The sequence below is a fragment of the Muntiacus reevesi genome, chromosome 7, assembly GCF_963930625.1.
Source record: "Muntiacus reevesi chromosome 7, mMunRee1.1, whole genome shotgun sequence".
In the NCBI taxonomy this organism is placed as follows: domain Eukaryota; kingdom Metazoa; phylum Chordata; class Mammalia; order Artiodactyla; family Cervidae; genus Muntiacus; species Muntiacus reevesi.
In genome coordinates this window covers 45,519,628-45,537,727 of record NC_089255.1, presented here as the reverse complement: position 1 = coordinate 45,537,727, position 18,100 = coordinate 45,519,628, and the positions used below count along the sequence as shown (strand labels likewise).

Here is an 18,100-nt window from a genome sequence, read left to right as displayed (position 1 = left end):
CCCAGGCTGAAGCCGACGTAGCTTCTCTGAACAGACGCATCCAGCTGGTTGAGGAAGAGTTGGATCGTGCCCAGGAGCGTCTGGCAACAGCTCTACAGAAGCTAGAGGAGGCCGAGAAGGCAGCAGATGAGAGTGAGAGGTGAGGCCCCATCGTCCAGCCCACCTGTTAGCACAACCTTTCCTCCTGATGGAACCAAAGGGCTCTCTGATCTTGGGCGTCTGAGGATTTCACAGTACCTTGGTGCCATCATTTCCTCACTTGATCCAGGTGTAACTACTGGTTTTATTTGTTTAACACTAGTGAAACACTTTTGTTTTAAATCTCAAGGTTGCAAAGAAAAAAAAGACTCTGTTCCTGCCCTCCTAGAGCTCACCACCCAGCGAGGGAGATGGATGTTTAAACGGGCGGTTCTAGGGATGTAATTTGGTTCTTTCATTCCTGCTGACCATGGAGCAATTCTGCATTTTGTTTAAAAGATAACTTTATGTTAAAATACACCCAAAAGGCTTAGGCCGAGGTAAATAAAGTATGGGCTGTCAGTTGTCAAATAGCCCAACAAATGAGTGAAAGAGAAAGCAGAGATAAAACAGAAATATAATCCACAAAAGTAAGTTGTGTTGGACTTAGTAAAGCCGGTAAGACATGCGTGCACAAGTAAATACAGTCAGATCTGCATGTCCTCTGAGCCCACTCACCCCGTGACCTGGCTCTCCCTGACTTAATGACTGCAAGATCCAGCCTTGTGGTAGTAAAGGAAGACCAGGGCCATATCAGCCATCATGTTATTCCAGCAGGCATTTTCTCTCATGCTCAGCTGCTCAAGTTAATATACTCCTGTTGCTTGGAAGCACTCCAAGAAAGACTCCTTAAGACTGGAGAGAGTTGTGTCCTTAGAGAGATGAGGAAGCAGTATAGTGTCTCAGACACTGGCAGTGCGTATCTGTGCTGTGACCTGGCAGATACATGCAGTCACTGATTTTGTCCCTTTCTCCGTTTTTGAGGTGCATTTCTGCTCCCTGCCACCATGGGAAAAGTGATTTCAGATTTTCGGATTAAAAAGGCTTATTAGCTGAAGTTTTTCAGCTTTTTATTCACTATTGCATCTTGTCTCTTTTCTAACTAAGAGTTTGGGAATTTTTAAAGATGACTTACCATCTCTTATGATATACACATAACTAGTGGTTTTGTGGCTGGTTTCTTCCTGAAATACACTTGTTAGTGAACCTGAAAGGCAATCTGGCAGCGTTAAACTTTATAGTAAAAAAAGTATTTTAGAAGTCACTTACTCCAGTCCTCTGATTTTACCAATGAGAAAACTAGGGTTCAGAGACAGGTGTGGCCTGCCTGAACCGAATATATGGCCGAGGCAGGATTCCAGTCTCCTAAGATATATTGTGGTCTTTACTTTTTTTTTTAATAGATTTAATGGGTTTAATAAGTTTACCCCTTCAGTTCCTATTTGCAGCACCCAATATCCCTTTGAAATACCAGACTAACCCAGCAGTGGCCAGCAGCAAAGTTCAGACCTTCAGAGTTGAAAAATTCAGGTTCTCTGAGCATTCTGTGTTGCAATGGCATTGTAGTCTTTATTTTTTTAATTGATTTATCTTACTTAGATTTTGATAAATGAATCTCATTTTAATGTAACTTTATTGCATAAATCTGCAGTATATCATAGGTCAGTTAACAGTTTCCATAGCTTACGCCACGCTGAAGGATCCACACATACATATCAACACAGAAGATGGTGTTGGTCTTGGCTCTCAACCCCTCTAATATAAAAGCGTCATTATAGGCAAAACTCAGTTTCTTCTCCAAAGTTGTCCACATGAAATTGCCATTTTTACAGGTCGGATATGGTCAAATATCAGCAGTTTCATTTGGTTCACTCTAATAGTTACATTTGTGGCTAAAGGGGTAAGAACAGTTACTTTCTTTGTGGAAAGAAAGTACACAAAGGTAAATTTGTTTTTGTTCTAACCTTGGTCCATTTTCAGGCTGAGGCTTCACACTGGAAAAAGGAAGAAATCCCATTATTTATACAGCAAGTAAAGCATGTTGGCTTTTCTGATTCCACCTCTTCCAGATTCAAAAAAAAAGACCATGTCCTGGTGCCTTTCATTTAACATGAGCTGCCTGGACAGTGTCAGCAGTACCAAGAGTGTAAGCTTTCCTTCACAACAAACAGGGAGAGGGAAATGGATGTCTTTTCCTGCTTTCAGTTCTGGAAAGTCTCACTTCATGGCTTGGAAGATGAAAGCAGCTATGTTTCAGTCTGTCAGTCACACTGAACCTCACAAACCATGGCTGTGCAATGGGAGTTCATGGAAGGCACCTCTAAATCATGGCTTTTCCTGCCAATCTTCCTTTTCAGAGGCATGAAAGTCATTGAGAGCCGAGCCCAAAAGGATGAGGAGAAGATGGAGATTCAGGAGATCCAGCTGAAAGAGGCCAAGCACATTGCTGAGGATGCCGACCGCAAGTATGAAGAGGTCAGATCCTGGAGCTTAAGGCCTCATGGATCCCCAGCCACGGCCCAGAAGCGGGGACTGGGGGAGCAATGAAACCATCTGTTTCCTTAGCAAAAATGGGTGTGTTTGAGAAGGAGAGTTCCTTTGTCCCCAGAAGATGGTTCTTAGTTTTGATCCTACTAGGGAGTCATTCGCACTGGGAAAGACCAGGGCTTTTGTTGTCCCCCGCCCTCAAAGACTAGGACAGGTCTTTGGCCAGACAGCAGGGAAGGTTGGGTCGCTTGTTTTTTGTGAAAGGAGCCTCTCATGCTCTCACCACGCAGGCAGTTACCCCTCGTGAGATCCGCCTGGTGCAACCCAGTTTAGGCGGTGTAGAGACACAGACCACACATTTGCTCTCTGGATTCATGGAGGCACCTCTCAGTCTGTCCTCTCTCCTCACAACTCACAGGTGAATCACCTCCTGGTCATGTCCCCATGAAAGCACCCTCCTGTGTTAAGAGCCCACATGACTCTTTAAGGTTTTAGTTTTTCCCTTTAGCTCTCCTGAAACACCACTGACTCTTCATCATCATCATCCTCTCCAGGTTACGCTATGCTCACTAATTTTGAAATGCTTCATAGGATCCCTTCTTCCTGGTGCTTTCTTCCTTCGACCTCATTAGTCATCTTACCAACTTCTCATGTTAGCATTTCTTGCTATTTCTGTTGGCATTTTTAACCTCCTCCACCAAAAGGAAGTGGAGGTACAGAGCTCTAAATTGATGAAGTTCTTTTAGGGTTATTTTCAGTCTTGCCTTGCAGCTCCCACCTTTTCAGCATAAAAGGCATCGTGTCTCATCATCCTGCTATTTCAGAGATGGTGAATTTCATCTCTCCCCCTCTTTCCACAGTTGGTCTGGCTGCTGTGTAATTATACAGGCTTTACTTGGGTCAGACTTCAGATGTGCCTGCCTACTCATAACTGACCACTCTGGATCTTTGTGAGCAGATGGTCTCCTCTCCATGGGCATTCCTGGTGGAGAGTTGCTTCCCCTCCAGTCCACGGGAGAGAGGATCATCTTATTTGTAGGCAAGAACTCCCAGGGCCTGAGTTTAGCCCCTGCCTTCCCCCCCACCCCCCACACACACCATACTCAGAGCTTGGAAGCCCCATGGTGTATGTGTTTTGTGTTTGTCCTGATGCAGGTGGCCCGTAAGCTGGTCATCATTGAGAGTGACCTGGAGCGTGCAGAGGAGCGGGCTGAGCTCTCAGAAGGGTAAGCGGGCCCGGCGCCAGGAGGCCCTGTGTGGGGTGCTGCGGAGCAGTGACTAAACAGCATGACCTTCTGGCAGCTGCACATTTACCTGTTTCAGCTCCGGGCTCCTCATGTGCTCATTCGACGTGGATGAGCCACGAGTTTGGAACATGGAGGACTTGTGTGGGGTGTCTGTGTATGAATGCGTGTATCACTGCATGCCTTACCTGCACACTGATTTTGAGAATGGCCTTGTGCATTTCCTGTGTCCACTAACAGCCAAGTTCGACAGCTGGAAGAACAATTAAGAATAATGGATCAGACCTTGAAAGCATTAATGGCTGCAGAGGATAAGGTACTGATGGCTCACGTATGGGTTTTAGGTTTAACTGCAACCCAGGCATCTTTCAGCTTCCAATGCCTACTGGTCCGTTTTTATAACGACTGCACCTTCACTACACCCTCTGCTATCTTATATCTTGCTTTAAGTGCTTTCTTTGGGTCCTTTATACTCTTTTGTTTTTCCTTCATAAATGCTCTTTGGTGCAGCCAAAAAAGAAGCCAAATCATCACACTTTGAAGCTGTTGAATTTTGTCTCTCCACCTCTCTGCTGTTGGAAGGAAGGTCCGGGGCAGTGTCCATGGTGAAATTGGACATCTCAGCCCCTGATGGTTTGGCTTCTTTAAGGCAGCCCTTTGTTCTCTAGGACTTGGTTTTCATTTTTTTCCCATCCCTCTCCTTTTTCTCTCCTCCTTCCTCTGGCCTGTCTCCCACCCTTTCTACCTCTGATCGAAAACATTAGCAAATGTGCCGAGCTTGAAGAAGAGTTGAAAACTGTGACGAACAACTTGAAATCACTGGAGGCTCAGGCTGAGAAGGTAGGCCAGGAGCACCATGTGGGGGAGAGGCATCGTTTTAAGAGCTACTCAAGAGACACCCCCTTTTTCCCTTCTGAGGCCCTGCCAGTCAGAGGGATAGTCCATTAGACACTTTAGCCAGAGGCCTCATTTTGAGGCGATTTCCTGATGGTTATTGATACCAGATTCGTTTTTTTTTTTTTTTTTTTATTCAATGGAAAATCCATTTTGTGTTGAGTATGTGAGTCATCCATAACAATTTAATTTAAACCAAGTGCCAAGTGGATAAGTGATCTTGTTCTTATCCCATGTAAAACAATAGGCAGGAAAGCAGAGACCGCTTTGTGGTGTGCCATTTGATCCCAGAGGCTCCATTACCTCCCGAGAGATGCTCAACATCTGTTGGCTGGGCTGGCACTTTCTTTGTATTAGAAGACACAAGTATAGGGTGAGCTGTGGCTTGACATCTGGAACATTCTTTCTGATTACAGTACTCGCAGAAGGAAGACAAATACGAGGAAGAGATCAAGGTCCTTTCTGACAAGCTGAAGGAGGTAATATTAGGGGTGTTTTAAACAAAGGCAACTGGATTGAGTTTGTCTCTGTGGAGCCGTTTTTCATTTTAATATTACAATGATCCAGAGGTATTCCGGGTGGGCTTGGAGAGCCAGCAGTGGTAGCCAGCCACCCTCTCACTGTGGTGATTCACTGGTGGGTGGTTTCAGACCACTTTGTGGGTGCCAGGCTTGACTTTCAGTTTCCCTATCTTTGTAGCTACTGGCCACCTAAAACTTCCCAATTTTGATTGAAATAAATTGAATTGTTGCAGGCTGAGACTCGGGCTGAGTTTGCGGAGAGGTCAGTAACTAAATTGGAGAAAAGCATTGATGACTTGGAAGGTAAGATCTGAAGTCTTGTTTCTAACTTAGCCCTTATGGCTGAATACTGACGTGGCAAAGTGACTTTCCAATCATGGCATCCTCCTTGACACACTCCTTTGCGCTTGCACATTTTTCTGGTCTGCCCTTTGGAGTTCTGGGCTCTTAAGCTCTCTGCTCACCAGATGACCGCTAGCCACCAGACGGGGCCCGTCTTCTTTTTGTAACAGCAGATGCCAAGTGGCTCCAAGGCACACTCCTAGAAGTGTGGCTGGTTTATCTTTCACTGTGAGTGAGGCGGTTGTAGGTGAGAATGACTGGTGTGTTTTCTGTCTTCAGTGATACCTTCTTATTGTCAGAATGGTAAGGATTTGGTTTTTAGGCACAACTTAATCTTTCCCCAAGTGTGAATTCAATGTAAGGGTTTGAATTTATTTTTCTAAGTTACTAATCATCTTGGCATATGCTCTGTGCCCTGAAATGGGGGGGTGGAGGGTAACAGGGCCTTATTGCACTTGGACATTATACGTAAACATTTCTTCGCTGATATTTAGGTTTTATTTTGGTAACACCCTCTCTGTCTCTCAGAAATTCCAAATGTTGAGCTCCAAGGCTGTGAAAAAAGAAAGAAAAAAATATGTGAAATATATACATCAAAGGTGAAGGGGGGTGCTAGAGAAGGGATTGGGTGTTGGTTCAGATGATAACCACGCTGGTGGAAAAGAGAAAATGACACGTGGGGGCAAAACAGGCTCCAAAGTGCAGCAAGGTATGACACCATCTTTAGAAAAACCGAAGTACAAACTTGACACAGTGACACTGTGAGGAGCATGGCTCTCCTCATTTTTCAAGCCTCCTGGACCAGTGAAGGAAGCTTGAGTGCGAAGGCCGCAAGGAAGAGTCTGGATAGCACCAAGAAATCCATTTCCCAGTGGTCTAACTTGGTCAGGAAGTCAGTGGTTTGAAGGTGGAGCCAGATAAGGATTACAGACTGTAGTCACAAATTGTTCCTCCAAAACAATGCCCGTGGCTGTTTTTTCCACTGTTTATAGTTGCAGGTGGCTGACTACTCCAGTGTAGTTAAATTATAGCTCTATAAAAGAAAAGCTGTCCTGTTGCTCCTCCCCCAACCGGGAGACAGCCTTCTGTGGTTTTGTTTAGGGCTTTAACATGGTTTACTACCATATTTGTTACAATTTTCATATTGAGTTTCTTATTTTTATTTTCTAATGGGTTTTGTTCTTTCTGTTTTTGTTTCAATTTTATTAAAAAAACAAAACAAAACAAAACGCACGTCTCCTGCATTGGCCACCTGCTGCGGCATCACTTCCTTCATGCATTGCCCTTTTCTTGCTGCTGTGTTGGGATGGTGTCCCTGCCACCCTCATTCACCTTCCATCTCTTGATCACTCTCCATGTCCTTGCACCTCTGCCTTCCACTTCCTGGTCATAGACGAGCTGTACGCTCAGAAACTGAAGTACAAAGCCATCAGCGAGGAGCTGGACCACGCTCTCAACGACATGACTTCCATGTAAATGTTCATCCACCCTGCCTGCTCACATCCGTGCCCACATGCTAGTATGAGCAATTCGCCACCACTCCCTCTTGTATCTCCAGAATCTCCGCCTTTACACGTTTCTACTCACTCTCTTTGCACAATCTAGGATAGTCATTGTTTTTTCTTCACATTCTACTAGTATACAGGCCAAGTAGATTGTCTATACAAACCGTCTTCCTCTCAGAATCCATTCATTTCACAGTGCCTGAGCTAGATCGTTCCCACCATGCAGTGAGCTCGCATAGAAGTGACTCGGGCACTATACTTTTAGGAACGTAAACTAGGCTCAAGTAAAATCAGTAAGCCATGCAGTTGTGCAAGAATTGCCCAAGAAATAGCAAAAGTCAGTTTCCTGTGATTCAATTAAATATAACGTGAACATTTTTTTTATAAAAAAAATTACAAATTTAAGGACCCCTTCACCCTCAGATGACTGAGGCTCTGAGAGAAGGGAAATTGATCCAGAACAGCATAAAGGATGTTGCTGTAAAACATCACCTTTCTTTTAAGAATTTTAGACAAAAATGAACCTTTTGCTGAGTATCCAAGCCTTTAATTTTCTGTTTATATAAAAAATTAACATACAAACACCACAACCTATGTCAAAGAAATGGGACATAAAGCATAGGTTGTGTGCTCTTAAGCACATCATGTATTCTTTAGGAGGGGCTTAATTTTCTGTTTATATAAAAAGTAATATACAAACACCACAACCTGTGTCAAAGAAATGGACATAAAGCACAGATTGTGTGATATGGGTTTGAGGGTTAATGGCCCGACTTTTACTACTGCTGGGCAGTAAGGGTGGAGTAGATAGTCTTAATCGCACGAGAACCTGGAGCATACACAACTAACTTTCATATTACTAACCAAGCCTGAACACTGAACCGGTTCTGCCCCACTAAATTCTAACTTGGAGTGTTTCACAGAGGCTGCCTTTTAATCTCATAAGATGGCACTGAATTCCACATAAGCTGGGAATTTCGCTTTCCAGGCCCACCTGTCATTCGTTTACCCATGCAGAAAAATGGTAGCCTTAAGAGTGTTGGCATGTGTCTGCTGCCTTACACTTTATAGAATCATCATGCTACCCCTGGAGACGTGACTGTTACCATGGAAACTGGAGAAAATTCCGTCCTCTCTCCGCTCATTTATAAATGAGGGGGTAGATCAGATCATCTGTCTCTGATTGCTAAAATGTGGTGATTCTATGAGGAAAACTTGCAGCATCACGTTTGGTTATGTACTCTGAAAGGTGGGCTTAGCTTAAAATCTGGTTCTGAGTTCTGCTCATGGGTCGTCTTACCATGATCCCTCCCGCAGAAGAGGCTGGTGCTGGCCTGCGGCCCAGACCCTGGTGGGCAAGGATTTACATCCTCCCGCAGGTTTTGCATGTCTGCTTCTCACCTTTGTTTTGAGAGCTGCTCTCATCTGTTCCTTTGGCTTCCGTTTTCCATTGTGCCACTTTTTTTTTTTTTCTGTTTCTCCCACCTTTTCTCTTCATGCAGATAAGTATCTTTGCTTCACTTCTCCCAAGACCCCTTCATCGAGCTGGATGTCCCACCTCTCTGAGCTCTGCAGTTTGTCTGTTCTCCAGCTGACCCTGATTCTTTCTTTTCACATCCTGCCTTAGGGCCAGGTACACACTGTGCTTCCTCTTGTACAGAAGCTCCTCGTTTCAGTGTAAAATAAACACTATGTAAGCTGTTTCTGTTTGCTATTCTTTTTACTTCTTATTTATTGATATTTTAGTTTCAATGCTGAATAAAACCACAAATCTGCTTCACACACAGGAGGGTTAATTTTTGGCTGCTGCTTTGCTTTTTTTTTTTTTTCCCCTAAACATCATTCTTTAGTATCGGCAGTCTCTAAAGTGGTAGTTTCTTGTGGAACTTTTTCAAAATACACATGCCTGGGTCATTCTCTGGGTTTTGGTTTGCAAAGGTTAGAGTTAGGTCCAGGCAGCTGTGCTTTTTAGGGATTGGGTTGGTACTGGTGTGTGAAATGGGTTGAGAACCTCCACACAGGGGATTTTGCTTGTTGAAGCCAGAAGGTCTGCCTTGAGCAGGGCCTTCATGTGCAGATGTTGAGTTTGGGATGTGGTGAGCCTGCTGTGTTGGTATTTACATCTAAATGTAAAAGCACTCTCCTGCTTGAGAGTGGGGAGCTAACTAAGGAAAGGCTGCCAGCCCACACTGCTAGAATATCCGAAAAGATGAACAGGATGTGGATACAAAAACAATGTAAATTGAGATCATTATTGATCATCCTTTTACAGCACAAAGAAAAGTATATTCATTCCTCAGCCACTTTCGTTTTGATCATGAAATGACATTCTTAGGTTTTACGAACATATGAGTATGTTCAAGTCAAGATTTATTTTTTTGCTCTTAAGCACATCATGTATTCTTAGGAGGGATTATACTTACATAATCTTTGTGATAACTTTTTTTTATTTGTGAATATTTTTAAAGCATAGCTATTAAAGTTGGTTCTTTTTTTTACCCCCTAAAAATAATAGAAATTGTTCAGTTATAGTTTATCTTATTGGTTATATTTGTAAATTAAAGAATAACATGTAAGTGATTTTTTTAAAAACACATCACAAAATTAGAACTTTAAAATGATGTGGAGTTTTCTCTCTCAATGCCCAACACTTCTCATCCTCAACAATATGGCTATATTTCTCCTGTGTTTTAAATGTGAGTGATTGTTATCTATGTATAGTTTTTCTGAACCTAAGTACTTATATATCCCTATATTCTAATAAATTTGAGCAAACTGAAAATGTCAGTCACTCTACAAAGACTTCAGAACAGAGTAAAAGTACTCCTTTTAAGAGGGCTGTGAATTTAGTAGTGGTATAATAGACTTTTTAAAATTTATAATCTAGACAGTCTCTCTCCCTGTAATTTCTTACTTTTCTTTTCCTAAGGCTCCTTGGGCCTGCTTTTGACTATGATTCCTACTTTGTTCTTTTAAAATTCAGAGTAATAAAAGTGGGCCCTTCTCTGAGTAACCCTGCTTCCTGCCATAGAAAGAAATGACAGGTCTGAAAGTTGTGCGGAGCAGATGTTTAGTTAATTATGGAGGCACACCAGTTTTGGGGGAACCATTCCAGAGACTCTCACACTTTCTCTAGGTATATTCTATAGGGAGAAATGGGAAGTTGATGGACTGCAAAGGCAAATCTGGAATAGCCCAAGGACTTCCCTGGCAGCCCAGTGATTAAGACTCTGTCTTCCGGTGCAGGGAGCCCAGGTTCAGTCCCTAGTCGGGAAACTAATATCACACATGCCACAGGGTTTAGTCAAATTAAAAAAAAAAAAATCTGAAACAGCCCAAGAAGGTATGGGCACACAAGAGGATAAATAGCTAGTTGATTTTATCAAAAAATTGTTGGGGCCCAGGCTTCTAGCTCAGCAGATCATGCCATCATAGAGGCAGCGGCTGCAATAACCTTGGTTGGACCAAACCCCAAAAACATTGCTTGGCAGTTGACGCCTCAGATACTGGGGAGGTAGAACAGGAGGGAAAAATATTTTCAAACATATAATACTCCCAGGTCCCCCAGGCATACCAGTTCTGTGGCAGCCAAAGTAGAGCACGTCCAAACGAGGACGTTGTAAGGATACTTTCATTTAAACTGTATTCACATCGACTCTCTGGGGTTTCTGCAGAGTTCTTTCATCCCAGCTTGACTATACATTGGTTCAGGAAGCTAAGACATCTACATGCCCATGGTGATGTCTCGCACGTGAGAGTGTGAATGTGCTGCTAGTGGGGTTAAATTTTGCAACCCCCAAGCATGCAGGACATCGTGAAAGGCAGGGAGGATGTGGTCAGGAGATGAACTGGAAATGTTCTTTGTTCTCAGTGAGCTGGCCATCTTGTGGGAAGATAGATGAGTGAAGCAGGTCTGACCTGTGAAGCAGATGGTGTACATTTAGAGTCCATGAGGAATAGAGACAGTAATTCTGACTGGGAGCTACCTGGAGAAGATGACATTTGACTGGGGTTTTACATATTCAGAACATTTGGATCAGCAAAGAAGACAAGGTGGAGATATTCCAAGCTAAAAAAACACAATGAATATAAGGTATTCCTCATCTCCTACCATATGTGAAAGTGAAAGTGTTAGCCGTCTAGTCATGTCCGACTCTTTGTGACCACGGACTGTAGCCTTTCCAGCTCCCCTGCCCATGGAATTCTCCAGGCAAGAACACTGGAGTGGGTTGCCATTTCCTACTCCAGGGGATCTTCCTTACCCAGGGATCAAACCCAGTTCTGCATTGTAGGCAGATTCTTTATACATGAGAGAATATTAAAATGAGAATTAATTGATTTCCCAACAGACCTGGGAACTAGAAACTGAACATTTTTATTCTCCCCAGGTGTAGGATTGTCAGCTCTTCAGGATCATTAAGTTAGAGATTGTGGGTTTAGGTTGTCTCTGGCATGCAAGACAGTTCTGTAACCTCCAGCTTTCCGTGATAAGGGCCAGTTTCTTATCCTTGTTTGGGCATCCCCTGGTATCCCCATCAGATAAAAGCTGACTAGTAGCTGCCTTCTTTGCCAAGTGAGAAGATTACATGCCCTTGTGCAAAATGTACTTCACTCCAGTCTCCATGTGAACGTTTGGGATTTTATACATGTCCGTTTAGCACCAGAGAATGCCATCCTTTTTAGAAAGTCAGCAGTTAAATCAGTTTTGAGCGGAGTAAGTGCTTATTCTTTTGCTGTTTGTGTAGAGTAACACACCCTATCTCTAAGCTGGATGAGAGTTTACACTGTGTAACACAGTGACTATGGTAGAGACATGGGGCTTAGTTCTGCATTTCCAAAACTGTTAATACAGTGGCCCCTCTAGGGGCCGCCTGAGAGGAAAGCCAGCCCTAGGAGTGGAGATGAAAGGGTTCCAGGAAGGGATGAGCAGAAACGGTAGGTTAAGCTTTTGCAAGAAGCTCTCAGTCACTGAGCCCTACAAGGAGTGGATGGCGTACTAGGCTCACCTCCAGCCCTGCCCCAGTTCCTGAGGCTGTTGCCAGAAGCTTCATTGGGCCCAGTTCACATGGTGGTTTTAGTGAGATGCATAAGGAACATGCCCCCTCTCTCCTCCTCAGATCCTGCCGAGGAGGAGGATCCCTTTCCTCCTCTTGTTTCCCTTTCCTCCTGCCAATAGCGGAGTCCTGGCTCTTCCTTGGTCAGCCAGGCCTTCCCTGGGCACAGGACAGCTTCTCATGGGGTGAGGGGAACCTGCTCAGCAAGTGACCAGCACCTGAGGTATCTCTGTGTTCTGTTTACTCCCTCTCACCAACTCCAGCTAACCTCTCTTCCTTCTGCCTCTTCTCTTCTGCTAACCTGCTTGCTGACCTGTACAGATCAACTCTACCAGCAACTTGAGCAAAACCGCCGCCTAACTAACCAACTAAAGCTGGCCCTGAATGAGGATTAAACTTAAGTGGGGAAGAACCTGGGCTGAATTCTAGGAATGCAGCCCGTGTCAGGAAGTATAAGACTGCCATACCTTCAGATAGTAGGATTGAAAATGATTGCTTTCTGCAGAATTCTGCAGAATTCAACATGAATCAGTTGAAAGGTTGGGCTTGCCTGCATTTTCCTCTTATATCTGGAATAATTAAGTTCTCTTTAATCCCCAAACTGCTTTTATGGTAAAATTACATCTGTGTGTATGGGTCAATGTTTATAATCAGTTCAGCACTCATCTTTGCAATAGCAGGTCCTCTTATTTGGACTGATGCATAATGAGAACAAAAAAAATGTTTTCTATTTCTTACAGAGAACTGAGTCTTGCTTAAAATTAGAAAGTCAAAGCAGAGGGGTGTGTATCAGCATATATATATATATATTATATATAGGATGTGATATATATAATATATATTCCTATTACATATTCATATTTCTAACTTCTAAGTATCTGGTATAGTGTTTGAAATATGATTAAATGTACCTATGCTTGGGCAAAATAGCTTTTGAAAACAGGAGTTCATGTCAGAAGTCCCCGATTGTCTGAAAGGTATGCTTTTATTTAGTCTTAACAGTGTTGTTGGAATCTGGTGAGAATGTCATGCTAATAATAAATAGAACACTGTGAGAATAATAAGAGAATGTCCTACTGGAGTGTGCATGAAACATGTTGGTTATTTTTTTTTTTAACGAGCAACAGAAATAAATCCTTGAAACATTGTCAGAAGGCCTAGTAATGTCATCTGTGTTTTCTCTGAGATTGTGTTACAATGCAACTCTCAGACCTTAACTGCCTGTAACTCAGAAATGTCTGCTGCTGTTACAACTTGAGTGCTGCAAGCACCTCTCCCAGTTCCCACAGCGCATGACCAGTGAACATCCACCAGCCCCACCTGTATTTTGTTCCCTGTGGTTTACTGGTGGAGATTCACCCGGCTGCTCTGTGAGAGCCTGCAGTGCCTGTAATTTCTTCAGGTCCAAGACAGCTTCCCCTTTGTAGGTCCCTGTCTGGAAATGAGTCATGTCTTACGAGCATGCCTGGTCCTAATCATCTCATCCTGTGTTTGTGATTGATGTTTGCCTGCCTAAGTGTACAAACCACTGCTGTGTCCAAAGCTCAGCTATTCATGACTTAATTTTCTAATCCCACCACAGAGAAAGTGGCTCATGCCAAAGAAGAAAACCTTAGTATGCACCAGATGCTGGATCAGACTTTACTGGAGTTAAACAACATGTGAAAACCTCCTTAGCTGCGACCACATTCTTTCATGTTGTTTTTGTTTTTTTGTTTCGTTTTGTTTTTAAACACCATGCTTACCATGAAACCCCTATGCATTTTTTATTTACTTTGACCACTGTCACAGAAACATCCACAAGATACCAGCTAGATTGGGAGTGGGGAAGACACACACACATACACACAGGCAAGCCCGTGTTCAAGGTGACAATGATTTAAATGTGCCATTTCCCAAGTTGACATTGCCACGCCGTAGAGAGTTTAGTGACACAGTATGCTTAATCAGTCCAGGAATCCTTGAGGAAGCAGAAAGATTTCCACTCAAAGTGCCAATGATGCATGACCAGGAAGGGTAACCTGGGGAAGGGAGGGACCAGGTTGGAGACACGATCGGGTATGGATTGGTGCTACTTTAAACAAAAGGTCCCACTGTGGTCTCTCCTTAAATATTGTATGATTTAGAAGTCTGTCCAACACTAATTTATTTTGTCGTGAGTTTTACAATGAGGTGACACTGTGGATCCTGTCTGCCAGAAATCACTAAAGCCGAAGCTTTGTAAGCCACCGTGCTCTTCTAAATTGGCACATTTGCAGTTCGTTACAACTTGTGGGATAGCATGTGATGTGGATTTCCAGCATGTTCAAGTGAAATATGTGGGCACCACATACAGTGGTGAAGAAAACACATTGTCTTAGGAGTTACAACTGTATGGAAACCTTGTACAATGATATGGAATAAATGCACATTGTAGGACATTTTCTAAACAGGGTGGTCCTGTCGTTTGTATGTTTTTACTTTGTGAACTTCAGATCACATAATTGACCTACCTTCCCTCACGCATGTTCCTTAAAGCTTATTAATACCCCAGTGTCTGGGAGGGAGTGGGTTTCTTGTGTCATCTTCCCAGAAGCACTCAAAGCAGGATCCCTTTTGTCTGTTAAAGTTACAGCAAGCAGCAAAGGGGCTTCCACAGTAGCTCAGTAGTAAAGAATCCACCTGCCAATGCAAGAGGCATGGTTTTGATCCCGAGGTCAGAAAGATTCCCTGGAGGAGGAAATGGCAGCCTAGGAAATTCCACTGACAGAGGAGCCTGGCAGGCTACAGTCCATAGGGTCACAAAGAGTCAGACACAACTGAACGACTAAGCAAAAACAAGTAACAGAAGACCCTTCCCAAGTCCCAGCCTTTCTCCAGATTATGGGTTATATCTGCACATACATACATATAGGCCTTTTGCTGTGGTTCTACCAGTTGGGGAGTTTTCCTCAACTCTTAGCTAAGTCTTTAGCAGTGGCGATCATACACAACAAAAAATTGCAAGTTAATGTGTCAAATGTGTTGTTCCCCAGCAGAGTAATTGTATTTAAAAGTAGAGGTGTTTAAAAAAACTTCCCTGGAGGTTCAGCGGCTAAGACTCTGGGCTTCCAATGCAGGGGCCCTGTGTTTGATCCCTGGTTGGAGAACTAAGATCTCACATGCCATAACGAAGACTTGGCACAGCCAAATAAATGAATAAAACTTTTTTTTTTAAAGTAGAAGTAAAGGTGATTTTACTTTACACAGAAAATCTCGGTGATTTTCTGCTTTCTAACTCGTGTTTGAGTTCTGAATTCCAGTACCTCTTTTTATTGGACTTGGAAACTGAAAACATCACTGGCCAGTCTTGAAGACATTAAAGAAAGAAAAACAGATTACACTGTTAATTGGCTAAACTTGTACTACAGGGGGACAAAGAGGACATTCTCATATAAAGCAAACACAGTAAAATGAAAACAAATTCATTTGGATGCACAGATGTTTTCATCGAAAAGGATCCAGTATCTCTAGCCGTTCTTCCACACTCTGGTCAGGTATTCTCTGCAGAGGTCCAAAGAGAAGCCTGGCATCTGAGTTACAGTTCCCACCTCTAAAAAGTTGTCCTTTTAGTGGATAAAAAAGATGCAGTGGATATATACAATGGAAAATTACTCAGCCGTTAAAAAGAACGAAATAAGGCCATTTGCAGCAACATGGACGGACCTAGAGAGTGTCATACTGAGTGAAGTCAGAGAAGGAGAAATATCATATGACGTCCCTTATATGTGGAATCTAAAAAGAAATGCAAATGAACTTACTTATAAAACAAAGACTCGCAGGCTTAGAAAACTGAACTTGTGATTGCCAGGGAAAGGGATAGTTAGGACTTTGGGAAGGTCATGTACACACTGCTATATTTAAAATGGTAACCAACAAAAACCTATTGTATAGCACATGGAACTCTGCTCAAATGTTCTGTGCCAGCCTGGGTGGGAGGGGGGTTTGGGGAGGATGGATACGTGTGTATGTATGGCTGAGTCCATTCACTGTTCACCTGAAACTGTCACGATATTGTTAATCATCTATACCCCGATACAAAATGTTTTTGGTATTTAAATAAAAAGCTGTCCTCTTGCTAAAAGCAAATATGAACTCTGTGTCTCAGCCTTCTCGCATCTTCACCAGCCCTGGACACTCCCCTGCCCACTCCCAGCTAGACACAGATACCCCTGCCTCCACTCAAAAGCTTTCCTATGCCAGCATCTTTTCACCTGGGGAGCCAGATCTGACTTCACATTTCCTAGCTGCCTAGCCTGTCAGGTCCCTAAATCAGATTCTCCATCTATGTAATGGGTACCTAGCGCACAGGTTACTATCATGGGACTGGAATGTGTGAACCAGGTGATGGGTATGCATCACAGTACCTCAGGCAGACTCAATGACCACTCCTGCTGCTGCCCCTTGTGCCCAGAGACCACCACAGAGGACTGGCAGTTGCTGGGACACTAACTGCCCGACGTGCCGATCGTAGCTATGAGGACACTCTTAGATACCTCGGGCCACAACCTGTTGTGAGCGCCTTACAGCTGTCCTTTCAGCTTCACCTCAGCCCCATTTCACTTACACAACAGGCTCAGGGAGGCTGAGCGAACCTGCTCTCAGGTCTAGAGCTCGCAAGCAGTGTGGTCAGACATCAAATTCAGGCCTGTGCAGCTCCAAAGCCCTGTTTGGGCTCTTCTTCCGCTTGTTTCAGACGTTTTGCAGCAGAAGAAAAGCAGCTCCTGGACATGGATAGAACCAGATGAGGAGGCAGGTACAGTTGTGGGAGGATGAGGCCAGAGGCTGAGTCAGCCTGCAGCTGCCCTGACCCCCGTGGGTGGTTTAGGGCCTGACTTCCTCCCTGGGTTCCAGGGACCAGATGAAATCAGTGGATTACTGTGGCCTCATGCCAGTTCATAGAATTGTTATTAACTGATGGCTCTGATACGTAGAAAAGGAAGAACGCCCTGTCCCCACGAGGCACACGTCTTAGGTCAGACCCAGCGTGATTATCTCTGAACGTGCTGTTCTGTGAGGTCAGGGGAGAGCAGTGACAGGTCTTCAGAGTGCCAATACCAAGGCTGGACGCTGATACAGTCACCATTTAGAAAACCATGTAGCGCAGACAAAGAATTCAAGGTTCATACCCTGAATTCCATTGTCAAGACTTAGCAGGCCCAGATTTCAGAATGCACAGCCAGAGATGTTACTTTGTTCAGTGTAAAACAATGTGAAACCCCACAGAGAAAGGTTACAAAGTAAGCATATAAGCATCTTCCAAAGATACTTAATTTTGTGCTGGGAATTCTATGACGTCTTATTAAGGAAAAAAGAAAAGCACTTTGTGAGTACATTCTGAAACTTTTGAGGCTGGCATTGAGGAGAACAGTACTCACTGCTCTTAGAGATATCATTAGCAGAAACAAAATCTAACTTTTGTGTATGCTGTTATGTATCCTCTAGAGTTTAAAACCTTGGGCCTGATTTTTTTTTCTCCAAGAAAAGTCTTTTTCACTTCAAAAGACTGCTTGAATCTATGTTAACCATTTTTTTTACCTTTTCAACACTATTCATAAATGTGATTAAAAAAAAAAAAAAATGCCCTCAGATGTACGTACCAAAAAAGCCCTCTGAATTCTCCAGTCAAAACAAAATGCTGAGGTGTTCAGGGAGCCACCATGTCGAAAATTGGAGACGGATTTGGAAAGAAATTGCTAGGAATGGCAGGCAATGCAAGAAGTTTTACATTATATACACTTCCATTATATACACTTTTTGACATTGAGGGTTTTCAGGGCTACATTCCTCTGACAGATGTCATAAATTTTGTGTCAAACGATGAATGAAGATATGTTGAGGGCTTACTAATGTGATTGCAACTTTTGCCAATTTCTTGACGAATAGGCATCGACCTAGAAGATAAGACTGGTTCCTGCTGCCTGTGTCCTTGCTTTCCGGCTGTTACCAAGGCCATGGGGAACAAAGAGGGGAGTCAAGGCCTTATCAGGGCCTGCCAAGGCTAGTGCCATAACTGA

The 18,100-nt window shown here is 43.4% G+C and overlaps 1 protein-coding gene across 30 annotated transcripts in view; it reads left to right on the top strand.

Annotated features, from left to right (window-relative positions):
- The window catches only part of TPM1 (tropomyosin 1), a 29,010-nt gene extending 14,525 nt beyond the window's left edge, over positions 1–14,485 (top strand). For 4 of the 30 annotated variants that reach the window (XM_065941805.1, XM_065941819.1, XM_065941803.1 and 1 more), the window contains 7 exons: positions 6–139; positions 2,376–2,493; positions 3,661–3,731; positions 4,514–4,589; positions 5,060–5,122; positions 5,398–5,467; positions 13,648–14,485. In XM_065941805.1, coding sequence (XP_065797877.1) covers positions 6–139; positions 2,376–2,493; positions 3,661–3,731; positions 4,514–4,589; positions 5,060–5,122; positions 5,398–5,467; positions 13,648–13,730 — 615 coding nt within the window. In that variant the 3' untranslated portion in view covers positions 13,731–14,485. Of the gene's footprint in view, positions 1–5; positions 140–2,375; positions 2,494–3,660; positions 3,732–3,989; positions 4,066–4,513; positions 4,590–5,059; positions 5,123–5,397; positions 5,468–6,899; positions 6,983–8,513; positions 8,715–12,386; positions 13,224–13,647 lie in introns of those variants that run through there. The other 26 variants (XM_065941809.1, XM_065941807.1, XM_065941816.1 and 23 more) reach the window with 9 other exon arrangements.
- The last annotated feature ends 3,615 nt before the right edge of the window (positions 14,486–18,100 follow it).